Consider the following 17,101-nt stretch of genomic DNA (forward strand, 5'->3'; position numbering starts at 1 on the left):
GTTGGTGTTTGATTTCTTGTAAATGGTAGTCTACAGTAGACTTCCTACGGTGGTGAAGTACCTTATTGCAAGGTGTGCAAAATAATCCCCCCCCCCCCCCCCCCCCCCCCCCCACTCTCATGAAGAACAGAGACATACTGTTTTGCCTGGTCCTTTGCGCTTATGTACGACGGTAAATGAGACTTATTACTCGCCATATCAACCACGGCCTATACACTCGACATCAAACATGGCGTGCGTTAGACAGCAGTGTTGTGTACGTGAATTAGAAAGATTGCCACCTGCAGGAATAAATGAGTTGTGATTTAAAGTCAAGGTCTTTTGGCGATTTTTGCAGAAATTTTGCGGTGAAGTAGAAATTATTCATGGTCGCGGAAAAATGCGGTAAACTGTTGGTTTTGCGTTAATTTCCGCGATCGCAGAATCGCGAAAAACTGGAGGGACTAAGTTACTTTCCCTCTCGCGCAGTGGCAGCGGGTGAGCTGAAAACAGGGGAAGTCCGAACATTACTTTTAAATCTATCATTACTTTCAACCTGTTCCCCTTTATCCTCCTTCGTTAACAATAAAACAAATAATTCACAGAATAATCGACACCAATGGCGTAATTAGAATAAATGATTATGCTCGCGAAATAGCGCAGATCTATAGTTGTCTATAGTTTGCGTGCTTGCGAAAGCTATAACGTGAGATTGTTTAATTAACAAGGATGGCATTTATCGATTTAAATTACGTTAAACATTCATGACACTTCACAGCTTTTGTGAGGTCTGTGGTCTAAACGTTATTGTTCATTGCACTCAACCTAACCTAAAAGTTAATTCTCAGTAATTTAAATCGATTAAACTAGATTTAGCTCCGTTTTGTAAGTTGAATATTGTAACACACGAAAGCTATAATGTGAAACATTTAAGAGAAAGTTTGGGGATTACTTGCCACTTTATTCAAATTGCCATCCTTGCTAATTAAACAATCTCATGCTGTAGCTTTCGTAATAGCACACAAACTATAGACAATCTTGTTTTATTGTTAATCAAGGAGGATAAGGGGAAACAGGTTGAAAGTAATGATAGATTTAAAGGTAATGTTCGGGCTTCCCCTGTTTTCAGCTCACCCGCCGCCACTGCTCTCGCGTTATATAAATAATTATTTTGCATTTTGTATGAGAATCGTCAGCGATTCCCCCGGTTCATCTGGATATGCTCCCGCCGTAAACCGACCAACGTTCGTCTGTTAAAAGTGAATTTTGGAGGTCAGTCTGGCGATCGTGTTCTCTGAAGAGTTGGTGGTACTGTTGGAATACATTAATGGTGAGAAAGAAGTTGGAGTTGAGATTTCTTTCCTTTTAAATTATGACTCGTATGTTCCTATGTTCCTGCTGCTGATTTTCCAAGCCTTGTCAGCTCATTTGCCCAGGTGGAGCCTGCCACCGTATCCTGACTCAGGATACACCTTTTTCTGAAACTACTGTAGTCTATATTTGTTTTGTACATGACTATTGCCTCTGGTTACTGTTCCTGGATCTGGGGCGACTGCCACAGACTAACAAAAACTGCGAGGCGCCACCTGCACCAAGTAAATCGGTACTACGTAAATACTCCACCCTTAGCCATAACTGCATTGAAACCCAGCAGGCAGAGGCTGCATCTTCTTACGGACACACATTCTTGGGTACCGACGGTCTTTGAAAGCGTGCATAGTGATTTTTTGGTAAAATACAACTGAGGGCACCGATTCCATGTTTCTCTTTTCTCAGCCGTCCGGTGAGAATGTGGGAGGATGATTGCCCTGGGACAGCAGAAAATTTGGTCTATCAGCAGACTCCGACAATGAGAATTCAGCCGTTTCTCTGCGGCAGGACGGTTGAGCAAAGCCGCTGCAAAACACTGGACCCAGAGCTCGGGGTAGACGATAATGAAGACCCTGTCTCTTTTCAGTCCACTGGAGAAACTCCGCGAGGGCGTCCCGAGAGCCCGGCGGCTGCTCGGGCAAGGCTGCCGTCAAGTGCGCAAGGTAATGAGGGAAACTTAGCAACACTTGTCACTAGCATTGCGGTAAAGCAAATGCAGCCACGTTAAGGCCGCATGAGTTTTTCTGATCATTGGTTTTGTCTTGACTGATAAGCATCTTAAGGATCGCAGAACTGTTTTTATTTTGTTAGTCAACGCTTAAACTTTGATTGAACAAAGTAGATATTTAACTACTTACACATACCAGCGGCCTGCAGCCACACACATTTATTCTAAAGAATGTTATTCATTTTAAAATGGTATAAATGCCATATAAAATTAGCCTCAAACCATAAAAATACATTCCATTGCACATACGCGAATAAGTAGGCTGACTAGCTACTTGTATGGTGGCCTGCCTAGGAATAAGTAGGCTACTCTGGGAAACAGTCGCTGTATGTGGGAGTTGCTCACAACTGAATGGCGTTTGTGTGTAGAATTAGCTCGTAGCAGTGGTTAAGGACTAAATAGCTTAAATTTATTGTATACTCAGTTAACTTGAATGACGTTCTTCGAGCATCAGTCACTGTTGGGTAGAATAAAGCTGTTTCAATATTCAACTTTACTTGAGCAGTCAAAAGTTACAAATGGTGTAATATATCACTACCCTTAAGGTTACTAAGGCAAGCCACCTTTATATAATTTTAGATGGTTAAATGTGTTCTACAGAGCAACAGCAATACAGTCATTAATAATTTGTTTAAATAGATTAGGTCTTTAATAGCAAATGTATTTTTATTATAGTTTTGTTTTGAATGTTTTTTTTTTTTTCGTATGAAAGTGAATCATCAAAGGACTTACCACTGGGCGTTAGTGCCCCGTCATCAAGACATTGTATTGATGCATAGCCCTAGTCCCGAAGCGTTACCCAGCCTACCCTGGGCAGACCAAGTGCAGTTTTAACAGTGTTTCAGCATGGAATATTCAACATCGATCTCATGTTTAAAATACACATGTAAAATTTTCTATTGTAGCGTATTTTCTTCTGATTATGTATTCTTATTTAGTAAGGGGTATGGATAAACATAAAAGACACAGTGACAGCACAGGCTGTAGGGGTATTCCCCCTGAGTCTGCATGAGCATAACAAAATGCACATTCTGAAATGAAAATAATGAGATAACAGTAATAACACTCTTATACATTGTAAACATATGAACTGGCATTTGGTTGAGTGTGTACAAGTTTGCACAATGTAATAGACAAACTGACAAGGAATGGGAAATGAATACTTAAGCTATTGAACAATTGTGTCATTCACATCTGCATAATGAGCCAGACATGGGTAGGAAATAGTGGTGTTTTGTTTGGATTTTCATTACTGTAAAACTAACAAGGGCATTAACACTGCTATTGTCAGGAGCTCCTATAGTGACCCCCGTGGTCATACACAGCCCACCCTGCACTCGCACACAGTGACCCCCCCCGCTTGTTTACAGCCCTTCCTGTGCTCATAAACAGTGACCCCTGTGCTCATACACAGTCCCAGGGGCGGAGCATGCCTTTCCTGCTGATGGGTGCGAATGATCAGAATCAGTGGAACAGTGGGTGTTCTTTGTACGCACACAACTTTCTGTCCCTGATAGTCTATAGACTACCAAGGAAAATGTGTTTGCACACTGAAGTACGCTATTTCTAGACCGCAGCTATCCTAATTAAGTCATAGTTTAGGCTAGCCAGTTTGTTTGGTGGGAAATGAAAACGATGATCCACTAATTCAAAGTCAGTGAATTACATGAAATCAACATTTTTAATAGCTTATTATGTCCATCTGTTAGTGCATGTGTGTTTTCTTTATTTACTGCAAACGTAACAAACACATATGCTACAGCACACACAGACCGTAGCCATAATCATCATGCTCCAAGCGCAAATAACTGAACTGTGGACAGTGGCGTTGTTAGGTCTGATCATTTGCGGCTATAACCCAGAATATTTTAAGCCTAGCCCTGAATATTTTCACCCTGAAAAAGGAGGTGTTTATAACAAAACAACAGACAGACTGTGTAACAGAGCGGAACTTGACTTGCAGCGTCCAAAGGCGTGGTAATATTTATTATAAAGGTAGATATAACCTCCCCAACCTACCAATGCTGATCTCCCTTCAAAAAAAAAGACAAGCCGCAGACAAACTTGACTTAGCCCCTGATCTTTTCAATGGGTAGAAACGTCCCTGACTGTGGACATAAGATAAAGGTAAAGAAGAGGAAAAAAAAGACATCGAACAGATGTAATTTTCAACATATTAATTGTAGCCACATCAATCTGTCAAATTCACCTTGCGACATTTCATTCCTGCAACCTTGTTGACCACTTTATCCAAATCAGTGTTTGCAGCTGTGAGAGTTGTGAGAGGCGCTCCTCGCCCATGGTGGCATGCAAAGGAACGTTCTGCCTGTGCGCTACTCACAGTAATTGTGAGATATATTTTGTAAAAGGTTGCTAGATGTGGGAAAGCTCAATCCATGTCATTGGCTATAAGAAAGGCTAAAACCTGGCCAGTGGAGAGCTCATCCATCTCCAGACTTCTGCACATTTCACGAAAGGACCAGCATTCATCAGGAACATCAGAAGCAGAAACATCACTACTGTAATATATTGCCAACTCATGTATACTTTGGACTGACTCGGAATTAAATAAGTGTTTCGGGTTAAGTGCCTGATTTTTCTTGGCCATAGATCTCGTGTCTGAAAATTGCTCTAGAACGTTGTGGAACTCAAGCTTTCATTGTTTACAGGCAGGGGCATTTCTAGCTATTGAAAAGATCAGGGGCCAAGTCAGGTTTGCCTGGGGCTTGTCTGTTTTTTTTTTTCTTAAGGGAGATTGGCATCGGTAGCTTGGGGAGGTTATATCTACCTTTAGGCCCATAATAAATAAATATTATCACACTTTTACAACAGTCTCTGTTGTTTTGCTATAAACACCTCCATTTTCAGGGTGAAAATATTCAGGGCTAGGCTTAAAATATTCGGGGCTATAGTCCCGAATGATCGCACCTAACGAAGCCACTGTTTACAGGTACAGAGCATAGTGTGGCGTATTTCTCCCTCTGCAGGCAGCCATGAGTGTGTGTTTTAGAGGGGACTATCGATTAAAATCTTTGATTAAAAGACACCAGAAACTGTGGTTAACACATTTGTTGAACATATCTTTAAAAGTGATCAGAGTATAAGCTACCAAAACTGCTGACTCCAGAATTTATTTTTGCTAGTCGTGGGGCTGGCACCCATTGAAGCTCCGCTAGTGCACAGTCCTCAAGGATCGTTTGGGCAGATGGAGCATTTATGAGTGAATTATGTGTGGCTGTGTGAACTGATATCACAAACTCTACTTTACAGAAAGGGAGCCTAGCAGTGGGAGCTACAACCCCTCTACTGGGACCAGCTACTATAGCTGTGTGAGTCAGATTACTATCGGTAAGTACTGAACTGGGCCTTTCATACTACAGCTGTATGAATGAGATTAGGAAATTGTATATTAAGTTAACTCTATAGGATATGTAAATGCAAATGCTTTATTGGTGTAGTGTATGGCATAGGTTTAGCTGATTGCTGATGGCTGATTTTGTATGCATTCCTTTCTGCATGCATCTTGACAGCAATGCTGCTTGTGAAAACGTCTGTCCTTTCCTGAGAGTACGTCATTCAGGTTGAATGACCCCACATCCATGAGAGTGGCCTCTTTCTCTCTCTCTCTCTCTCTCTCTCTCTCTCTCTCTCTCTCTCTCTCTCTCTCTCTCTCTCTCTCTCTCTCTCTCTCTCTCTCGCTCTCGCATCAGCTTTATTAGCATAACAAACTCCCATTTGTTTTCCGATTTCATTTTTTGAAAACAGATTTCCAATAAGCCATACAAATGATGATTTAAAAATAAAATTCTGAAGTAACCCAAACTGCAAAAAAACGTGCACACATCTAAATGTTAGCTTAATTGTTAGATTAATTGGATGAATATTTAGTAAATTTAAATAAAAACTTAAAGGAGTGAATTTAGTAATAAAATCCTTGCTTTGCTTAATTAATGTCAACCGCTGACAGCAACTGTATAGTGTACTTTGTTGTCTCAGATTGTAACTATGATTAAATTTGGTGTAAATTCAAAATTATTTTTCTTGCCAACACTTTGTCGCATAGACAAGCAACTAGCAACTAGGCTACTTCATGAGCAATTCAACCGAGAAGAAGGGATGTGGATTTGGACGCAGGCTATTTCTGTCAGGCTTTAAGGGTTAAAATACATTTTTAGCAACAATTGCAAGTGACAATTTTTTAAAATTTAAAAAAAATTTTCAGGGGGTCTCAAGTGTCAATTAAGGGGTATTAGACCCCCCGTATTCCGCACCCTGCTTATCACTAATACTTAATATGGGACTTCTCTCTTTTCACCTCTCTCTTTCTGTTTCACCCAGACCAGAAGACATAAATGGAAGATGCTTTGCAGTGGTTTCTCTGCTTTGCAAAGAAGTGCACAAAGTGGAAAATCAATATGCCTTTATAGAAAGGACTCCATTTACTCTCAAAGAAATCAATACATCACAGTACAAATAATTCAACGTTAGCATCTTACTTTTGAAATGCAAAGTTGTGGCACCACTGTCAGCATTGTTAGCTGTAGAAATAGTGGCTCTTATACACAAATGTCAAATTTCCAGGAGAGAAAGAATATGCAATGTTACACTTCTGCACTTATTGTTCAGTACAATATGAAACTGCAGTAATACTTCTCTACAGAAAGCTTTCATAGCATTTTTTTTTTTTTTTTTTTTGCAATGACAGCAATACAGGTACTGCATATAACCAGTTACTGCTCAGGGTTATGTGATATCATGCACACCTGAATGTACCTTGTTTCAAAGGTCATTTTAAACAATCTATAACCCACAACAAAAAGTGGTTATAAACAGTATTTGTCTCACTGTCATTGCAAAAAAAGAAACCTTAAAAGTGTGCGTGTGTTTGTGTGTGTGTACATTTATATATAGCACAGTAATGTTTACTGCTCATGTTTACATTTGTATTTGTATCTTTTTTTATTGAATTACAGGGTAAGGATGCATATAATAAGTGTTTTGGCTTATGTTGAAAAACTATTTAATCAGCACACCAAATCCACACACTTTGTTTCTAAAACCATTCACACATAAATAGAATGGTGCCTTTGTGCCCAGTGTGAAACTTTATTCTTAAAAATCAAGTGAAGGTTCCAGGAAATAAATTTTTTTGCTCCCTCAGAGCCACTGACATTTTGCAATGACACTAATATTTAATTTCACAGCAAGTATGTACTTAACTTGGAAAGTTCTGCTGATCCAGTTCCAGTAAGAGTGCCTGTCCTAGTGTGCTGTTATGAGTCAATAATGGTTTAATCTGCAGCAAGGGGGCTTGTTGTTGATTACTGGTGAGACACAATGAATCCAAACCTATGCATAACTGTAATGCATGACAGTCCATATTTATTTACATGTGTATCTAGGCATCTTAAGAGTACTCTTTGTAGTCTTACTTTGTAAATTTCTCTGTAAAGAAAAATCTGCTCAGTGACTGAATGTAAATATGACCGGATATGTGTGTATTATTACTCACACATAAAAATTTTCCCAGAGTGAAATTATTTACTGGTTGTATCCTCAGGTTGTATGATGTGCTAACCCCTGCAGTAACATAGTGATCAGTGCTGCCCTTTACAGTGACATTGCGGTCAACACTCCCCCCTGCAGTAACATGCCATCAGTACTACACAGAGAAATCACAGTAAAATTTCTGAGATAATTTTCAGGTGGCAGGTATGGCAAAATCATATATAGTATCAAGACTGAGGTAACTTTGACTACAGAAAGAAATGAAATGGTCCTGAGGTCTGTACTCTCTAACTTGAGTTAAACACATAGAATTTAGATACAACTTCATATAGTAAATGGAGACCATTGCAAATGGGCTTGACTTAGCCAGCAAGCTTGAGTTAGCTAGCCCCCAAGTGGTGGTATGAACTTCCCACAGGGGTCAGGACAGAGGTCATCTTGACTCACCCCTACAAACTGCATCTTGGTTCCACTTCAAATCAGCCCCCTAACATCTGCTACTTGTATTATTTGCCGCTTATTTAATTGTAGTATTGCCACGTGTTGTGGATATTGTGATCCACTGACATTGAGATACATGATAGTGTATGTATTTGACTTCCCTAAGTTTTCTAGTTTTTTTTTTGCTCGTTTAACCTGGATGTATACAATTATATTCTCTTGTGCTGGATGTCTCTTTGGATAAGGGCATATGCTAAATGAGCATAATGTAATGTAATGTAATGTTGTCTGTGTGCCATATAGGAAACTGTGGTTGCTGAAACATCTTGCATATCTGCAAAATGTACTGGAAAAGTAGTATATTTTGATGTGGCATGGAGATGGGTTTCCTATACACTAGCTCATTTCATCACACCCTGCCATCACTTACCCAAAGTGAGTGTCAGAAAAAAATGTTCAGATGTTTCTTAAATGTGTTTCCAATGTGAGCTGTACCTACTCCTAAAATGATCTATAGCAAAATGTGGTTGAGATTTAGTTTTACAACTACACATGAACATCATGAGGTGTATTTTAAAACTACACAGGAAAATATCATGAGGTGCATTTTAAAACTACAGAGTAAAATATCTTGGGACTCTGCCTCCAGTTACATTTTTCTGGTCCTGCAAGCAGGTGCAGATCTCTGCTGATTCAGCCAGAAGAATGAGAAGTGGGTCACAGCAGAGCAGGCGGCCTGCATCAGATTCCTAGTGCTCTTCTGGGTTTCGTTCATATATGTAACCTTATTCAGTCAGGCACATGATGAATATGTTCAATGGGCCTTATGAGTAAAGCTCAGTTTTATTGTACAATGTGCTGCTGCTCCTTATGAGCCCACTGATATGACTTCTGTTGTGTGCATTTTCTATTTGACTGTGTAATATGAGTCTTGAGCATATGAAGCTGTTAAAGAGTTTGAGTTAAGTCATGCGAGACTAAAACTAGGCTAATAGGGATGCTAATAGTGTTGTGAGACAGTTAAGATCATGTTTGTTTTTGAATTACCTTGAAATAATCAATATAAGGTGATGCTGCTCAAGGTACCACACATGGGACCTCTATTTACAGAGGGGATCTGTATGTCATTCTATATGTGCAGGTAAGAATAGGGTTCACCGCACCTATGTGCAGATAAGAATAGGGGTCACTAGGGCTGTGTACCCTAGTGCAGATAAGAGCAGGAGTGACTGGGACTGTGTATTCTAGTGCAGATAAGAGTTGAAGTTACTGGGGCTGCTTGCAGGTAAAAGTGTAAGTGACCTGGGCTTTATATCCTAGTGCAGGTAAGGGTAGCAGTCATTGGGATTGTGTGTCCTAATGCAGGTAAGAGCAGGGGTCACTGGGGCTGTGTACTGTAATGCAGATAAGAGAACGGGTCACTGGGGCTTTATATTCTAGTGCAGTTAAGAGTAAGGGGTGGGTGGAGATTTTTGTGTTTTATGGTTGTGCTTGTCCTCATCTTTATTCTTGTGTTCTTAATTAGTCAATATTTCCCAATGAAATCACATGAGTGATGAAAAATGAAAACAGCAGGAATTATGTATTTATCTGCTACATTGTGGTGTCAGTTTCACAGAATTTGATAATTATCTAAACTTTGCAAATTCTGACTCCAGAAGGCATTGGAAAATGCAGCCGTTGTGTTACATATTTTGTGGTCATTCAATTCAAGTCATGAGTTCATTCTATATTTTACATTAGATGTTTTCTTTATGGCCTCCATATGTATTGAAATACAGTGGTTAGGCTTGGTGACAAGTTAGATCATGTAGCCCAGTGTTTCTCAATCCTGCTCCTGGAGGCCCACTGTCCTGCGCGTTTTCCATCTTTCCCTGCTCCACCTACCTGTCTGAACTCATCAGTGGCACTTTTGATTAGCTGAGCACACCTGATTTAATCAAGAGCATGTTAATCACACTAATCAGGTGTGTTTGGAGCAAGGATAGATATGCAGGGCAGTGGGCCTCCAGGAGGAGGATTGAGAACACTGAGTAGCCTATTTCCCATTATCAGCTGGCTTCGTTATTTCTTGTAGGGACACGTTGATGACAAGCTCCTGTGTGTCGTGAACTACCTGGATTGGCTTGTAATGGTTCAATCGTTAAGTCTAGTTTCCCTAGAGCGCTACACAACCCCACACCATCAGTACAAAACTGTTTTTACTGAATACGCCCTTTCTCTGGTCTCCACTGATGTGGTGATGGTGGACAATCGTGAGTGTGAAGAGGCATTTCCGAGGCCAAGGGGCAGATCAAATTAGTTTTGAAGAGTTGGGAGGTTGGCTAACTGTAAGGGAGACACAAACCACGGAAATCCCTAAACACTGCTGCTCATCCTTATATAGTGAAAAGTTAACAGCAAAAATCAACGTGACAATCACCGTATACAACAACCGATGTGTGTGGATACACTTTCAACTTCATTCTGGGAAATAGTACCAAGATATTGGATTACATCGTAAGAGGGAGTTAACGTTAGCTAGCACGCTAGGTGATGCTTTTTAAAACCAAATTTGGTAGAAAGAAAGAAGTGTGATGAGGGACCGCTTGGCCGACTTGACAGCCGTAAGTGAAGATATGTTTTCCTCTTTAAATTGCATAACATTACTACTTTGCCAGCTAGGAAACGTTAGCTAACTTATCTCAGTTAAGTCGATGTTCAGTTTTCACCAACACGTGCTATTATAGCTAGCCAACTAGCTGGCTAGCTAGTTGATCCCACAGTTGTTACATCTTTATGGCGGTCAGTTGTCCGATGATGACCTACTTAGTTAACTTGCTTTATGGTTAATCTAATAACTTATTAAAATGAATGTCTGCAAGTTTAAGGATTATGCAACGTAGCTAGTCGTTAGCTAGCTAGTATCACCGGGGTGTAGGTCTGGAGTTACGTTCAGGGTGGTCAGGGAAAGGACTAGGTAACGTTAGTTAAATAATTGCTAACGGGAACCAACGACGAATTCGAGCTGAGACTGTGATGCTTTAGCCACTTTGTTTTTTTGGTTTTTTTTTTGGATAATGTTTGGTAGATAAGCTTTTGTTTAAATGCCTAATCACGCAGAATACTAGCGATATAATTGTAAAGTACCTTTCAATTTAGACAATTTTGTAAGTAGGAGCTACCTAGCTAAGTTGGCTAATTACTTAACTGAAGCTAGCTACTTATATAAAACAACAGTCTCTGCCATCCAAACCGTTTAGTCAGCGTTACTTACTGAAATTGAGTTGTACAGGTCTCATTGCCAGGGAGGACTGAGAAAGACAAGTTGTGCGCATTTCTTCACTGCAAGTTTACCCTCATTCATTTGATAAGCGCCACCATAAGGAGTAATGACTCTAGTAAGTCAAATTGGCAGGGGAATCTGTTTAGAGCGCCTGCATGTTTTAATAAAAATATCGATATTTGGCACCAGTGTATCGATAATGTATCATAAGAGGAAGTAATATGATATATTCCTGTATCGATATTTTGTCCCACCCCTAATCATAGCCATGCAGTGCCCATGGCAGTGATCATTAGCTCATGTATCCTGTGTCAGCAGGCTTTGACCTGGGAGGACAGCTTGCTTTGGGGATCTCTCGCTGGAGGAACGCTCTGGCCCAGGACGGCCCATCTTTGCCCAGTCCGGATGGAGCACACTCTGAGGCTGCAGCGACACCAGCACGTGTGGAGCATTCTGATCCAGTGTCCTGCCCTGCTTCCCTGTCAATCACCCCAGTGCCCTCCTACTGCAGTAGCCAGGAGACCTTGAGTGAGAGCAGCACAGGTAAGATACCTACACCCTCTTTTCTCTCCCTCTCTCTTTGTCTCACGCGCACACACACACGCGCACACACACACATACATGCATACTTCCACTCACACACATATACTCACACACTTACACACACACTCTCACATTCATTCATTCACATACACACGTGCACATTCACACTAACTCGCACACATTCACACACATTCATACATACAACTATTTTGATATTTTATTTAGGTTCTCATTCATGTATACACACTTAGTTTATGTTGATGGTCTGTATACACACTTAGTGTACACTGACAGTCTGAGTTTCCATGTATTCAGCAGTATGTGAAGCATTGTCATGTCTAAACTTGCATACTTCCTCTTAGTGCTGAAACAGAGCAAAAGTCTGAAAGGTACTTGGGTTTTTGATTGTTAGACCTTCCATTTCTATTCTCTTATAACTATCTTGTGTAAACCTGTTCCTAAAATTTAACAAAACACTGATCTTGTGTTCACGGTTATCCTTTTTCCACAGGTAATGTAACTGAATTCTTCTTCCCTTTGAAGCTTTTGGGAATCTAAATGCTCTGGCTGCCTCTACCGTATTTTTATGAAAATGCTGCAAGTTGCGAGCAATTTTTGAAAATGGCTTCAATGGCAGACAGATAGTAGTGCTTTTATTGTATACCCTCCTCCCATCCTTCTTCTTTCAGAACTTCATCACTTCCTATGACCACGCTGGCATCTTTGATGGCATCTGTGTGGGGTAGATTCACTCCTCTCTTTTGAAGAGCTCTCCTCCAGTGGTCCAGGGACATAATCATCCTCACTGTTATCCATGCTACTCAGTGATGCATTAGATGGAATACCAAGAATATTTCTGTTCAGCTTCTAAAGGAAACCCAAAATCACAGATTAACCCCCTGCCCTTGTACGGATAGCATGTTGACTCAGCTGAGTAGTCTGTAGCGTAGTAGTCATTTTGTGACATTAATACATTAAATTCACTAGTTCCATACACTGTTTCAACAAACATAAATTCAGTGAAAAGTTTTACTGGAAACTAGGGCTGGGCGATAAAACGATCTCAAAACAGGATCGCGATAAAATTTGATAACAATGATAAGCTTTGGACAGTTTTACTCAATATGAATAGATCTAACAGCCTATCACAGAGCAGAAATAAATGCGAGAACAGCCAGTCAGTCTGCAGTTTTTGGCTTGTACATCAAAGTACATGCTCATTTCCTACTGCAAAGGAAGAAAGCTCTGGAAACAAGGGAAAAAAAGTAGTGGAACCGGCGAGGGGCACGAAAGCAGTGGTGAAAGTGAACTCTCGTTATCCTCCAAAGCTGAGGAAATTGTTGACAAAAAGGTAACACAACGTCAATTATGGAAGTGGTTTTGATATCTTAAAAGCGACAAAGCGCAGATTAAGACAGTCTGCAAAATATGTTGTCGGTTGGTGCAAACCAAGACGGGAAACACAACAAATCTTTTCCATCACCTGAAAAGGTACCATCCCCGAGACCACACCGAGAGTATGAAAATGCGGGCCCATGTTAGTCCATCCACAAGTTTTAGCAGCAATAGCGGGGCTGTACCAAAATAACAATCAATTGTGTCGTCTTTTGCGGCCATTGCCCCATATGAAATGCGATCAAAAAGGAGCAAGGATATAGCAAGTGTAGTTTCTTACTTTATAGCGAAAGGCATGATGCCCCTGAATACAGTGGAAAAAGGTGGGTTTAGAAAATTGATGTTAAATGTTTACGTTATGTTGTTCTATTCTTGTTAATAAACTATTTTAAAGTTTAACTAATGAACCCTCTGGTTTCTTCAGGCTTCAGTCATTATCAGGATACTCTTCAAACTGGCAGCATTATCAAATTATATATCGTGATAAATACCGATATTGGTCAATGTGGAAAAAATATTGTGATAATATTTTTTGCCATATCACCCAGCCCTACTGGAAACACAGAACATTTCATTAGTCAACAATTACCAGGAACAACTACAATGCCATTGCAATCTCAATGCGATTTGAAACAGTTTTTCAGAGATTTTGAAAGCAACTGCATTAAAGATAGCAGTACTCCTAACAGAGTGACCTCCTTGTTTCAGACCTCAAAAACAGTAATTGTCCAGTTGCATATAATGATCATCATCTTTTTGTGAAATGTCAATATTCAAACTGCATCAGAAAACATAAATTAAATTCCAATTATACAATACAGGCTAAAGCCACTGCTCACTAAACAGGCACATCTTGGGTGAGAGAATTTAAGTTACTGCCATTGTGCACAGCTCTGGCTGTAGTCAGCCTTGTAAAAATAAAAGTAAAGCAAAATTATACTGACACCACTATGATATTTCAGTAGGTTATACAGACTTACTCCTAATATCTGCAGAATTGATTGAGGATTATAAGTCTGGCTACAGCAGTGTGACTTACAAATAAATAAATTGCATGTCGCCAGTACCAAATAATCATTTGAATTTGCAACTATAATATATCAAAGTGAGTGATTATTTCAAGTGAAGAAATCTGCCCCTCAGGTCTTTGGCTAGCAAGCCATTTTCATGTCTCCTAATAAAAATTCTAGAGATAACAATCAAAATATTGTTTACCTGTACACCCATGGAAAATGGACAGAACGTCCAGACTTATTTGGGGGAAACTGGTGGTGGGGGAAGAACACAGACATGACTAGTTAATAATTTGACAATTTTGGGTAAACAACTCCTATTTCATTACAGAACAGTATATCCATTGCATTTCTTTTGATAACTTGACATTAAGATAAAATGGATATTATCGATGTGATAGTATTTAAGAATGATAAAGTATGATTTTACATTTTTCAATCTGATTATGATGTGGGCTAAAAATGACATAGCACTTATTTCAAATCTACCACTTATTTTATTTTATGACATGTTAGTCAGATTTTATTTAAAAAAAATATTCAAAATGCTATATATCTGATTTGCATACTCTACCTGTACACAAGATGGGGAAGTAATCGCACTTGCATTCACACACATTCACTCACACACACACACACACACACACACACACACACACACACACACACATGCAAACACACTCACACTCCACACACACACTCGTATATCCACACATGCACATGCATCACACATATAAGCACATTCTAAGCACTCACACACCCCCTTGTAAGAAGATTTGCACACGTGTGGAGGCAGGTTTGCTTAATGCATCATTTTTTTTTTTTTTGGGGGGGGGGGGGGGTCTGCTTAGTGTGTGCATTTCTTGGGGGTAGGTTTGATTACTGTATGGATTTTTATATGCAGGGTGGACACATTTGGATTACTGGGTGGATTTTTATGGGGGGGGGCAGTTTGATTAGTGGGTGGATTTTGTGGGGAAGATTTGCATAGAGTGTACATTGGGTGGAGTGGGAGACAGGCTTGTGTAGTGTGCAGTGGACTGCTGCCAGTCCTTGAGTGGGCTGCGGTGCTGTATGGGAGTTGTTGTCCTTCTGAATCGCTTGGCTCTGCTTCCTGTGACCAGTTCTGCTGCTGGCACAGCACCTCCTCTGATTGGCTGATAGGGATGACTGAACACAAATGCTGATATTCCTGCAGCTCCATCCCTACATCTCTGCATGAAGAATCCTCTTTATTTCCCTCAAGTGTTCCCTTGCCACACACACACACGCACGCACGCACGCACGCACGCACGCACACATGCACATACGGAATGCCTCAGCCCACAGAGTGACAGCAGCCAGCTCTCTGCGTCGGCTCCCTGTAAGCGCTGGGTTCTGAGGGAGGGAGGGCACATGAGGGGGGCTGTTCTGCCGCTGCCGCAGGAGCGCGCTCCCCCACTGCTTCTCGCGCAGCTCTTGCATTCCACCCAGATTTCTCTCCCTCCAAATTTCCAGCGGGATTGTTTCTCACGCCAGGCTTCCTGGTGTCCTTCCTGGCAGACGCGGACTCTTTCAGCTGGTGCTGTGGTGAGTGGTAGTGTGCGGTTCCCGACTGCATGTGGGTCTCGGCTGCACACGGTGTCAGGTGTTGGTGCAGTGCTGGCTGAGCAGCGTGACCTTCAGCATGTGTATGTCAGCACTGTCTCTCTGAAATGTGTCACACACCGGGGAGCTCTGTCTGAGCACAGTATTAACAGTTCTGGGCTGTCCGAAAGCACCTGTGCCTTCCTGTGTATATTTATGTTTGTATTGGTGTTTGTACGTGTGTGTGTGTGTGTGTATGTGTATGTGTGTGTGTACATGTACGTGTGTGTGTGTGTGTGTTTTTTTTAAGTGAATGTGTGGGTCTACATGTGAGTTGGTCAGAAATGTATACAACCATGCTGCTGTATGTTTGTTTGTTTATCAGTTTGAGATTATGTGTGTGTGTGCGTGAATAACATAAAGAGTGTGTGCACGTGTCTGTGTTTGTGTGTGTGCAGTGCAGGAGTGTGTGTGAGTAACAGAAAGTCTGTGTGTGCATGCATGTGTACATGCGTGTAACAGGGAACATGTGTGTGTGCGTGTGTGCATATTTGTGAAAATGACCTGAAATGTTAATTCATTTTTGAAACTGCAGAGCTGGTTTTCCCTCTGTGTATATAGTGCATGATGTATGTGTTGTTTCATCCAGCTGTACAGCCAAAGCTCAGTCCCTGCTAGAGGTTATTATCAGATATCTCAGCATACAGACATGTTACAGCAGTGAGCCATGTTGACACCACTAACTTATCCAAGAGTTTTGGATTGTGGATTGTGGATCACTTATATTTCCATTACACATGATCAGTGTTTATGATAGGATACCATTATTGAGTCACGCAACTGATCAACCAATCAACACTTGTTTGGTGTAGCACACTTTACAAATAGATGTCACACAGCACTTTACAGAGAACTATTTCTATAGGGATTAAAAAGAAAACAAAGTCATACTGAATGGGGAAAAAACTGGGAAAATGATGACCTGATCCCTGTAGATAAACCTCTTGATTATTTATATAATATATATATATATATATATATATATATATATGAATATAACATGTCTGTGTCACTCACTAACAGTTCATATAGTCAGCTCTTCATGGGAAGATGTGGTAGGATGTGGGGACCCTATGTGTCCTCAGGGCTGTGAGTGGACAGTGGAAGGCCTTAGGGCTAGAGTTATTTGTAGTGTCAGTTATGTAAGCTTAACTTATATAAGTCATGTGCAACTAGACATGTTACATATATACATGCATACGTACGTACATACACTAGGGTCCAAAATTATTG

General features: G+C 40.6%; 1 protein-coding gene across 1 annotated transcript in view; it reads left to right on the top strand.

Moving 5' to 3' along the window:
* Positions 1 to 1,913: 1,913 nt before the first annotated feature.
* LOC118770626 (anoctamin-4-like) overlaps positions 1,914 to 17,101 on the top strand; it is a 93,955-nt gene continuing 78,767 nt past the window's right edge. The window contains exons 1-4 of the mRNA XM_036518390.1: positions 1,914 to 2,012; positions 3,492 to 3,552; positions 5,348 to 5,425; positions 11,610 to 11,834. Of these exons, the coding sequence (XP_036374283.1) occupies positions 1,914 to 2,012; positions 3,492 to 3,552; positions 5,348 to 5,425; positions 11,610 to 11,834 (463 nt within the window). The remainder of the gene's footprint in view (positions 2,013 to 3,491; positions 3,553 to 5,347; positions 5,426 to 11,609; positions 11,835 to 17,101) is intronic.

The sequence above is a fragment of the Megalops cyprinoides genome, chromosome 23 (assembly GCF_013368585.1).
Source record: "Megalops cyprinoides isolate fMegCyp1 chromosome 23, fMegCyp1.pri, whole genome shotgun sequence".
Taxonomy (NCBI): domain Eukaryota; kingdom Metazoa; phylum Chordata; class Actinopteri; order Elopiformes; family Megalopidae; genus Megalops; species Megalops cyprinoides.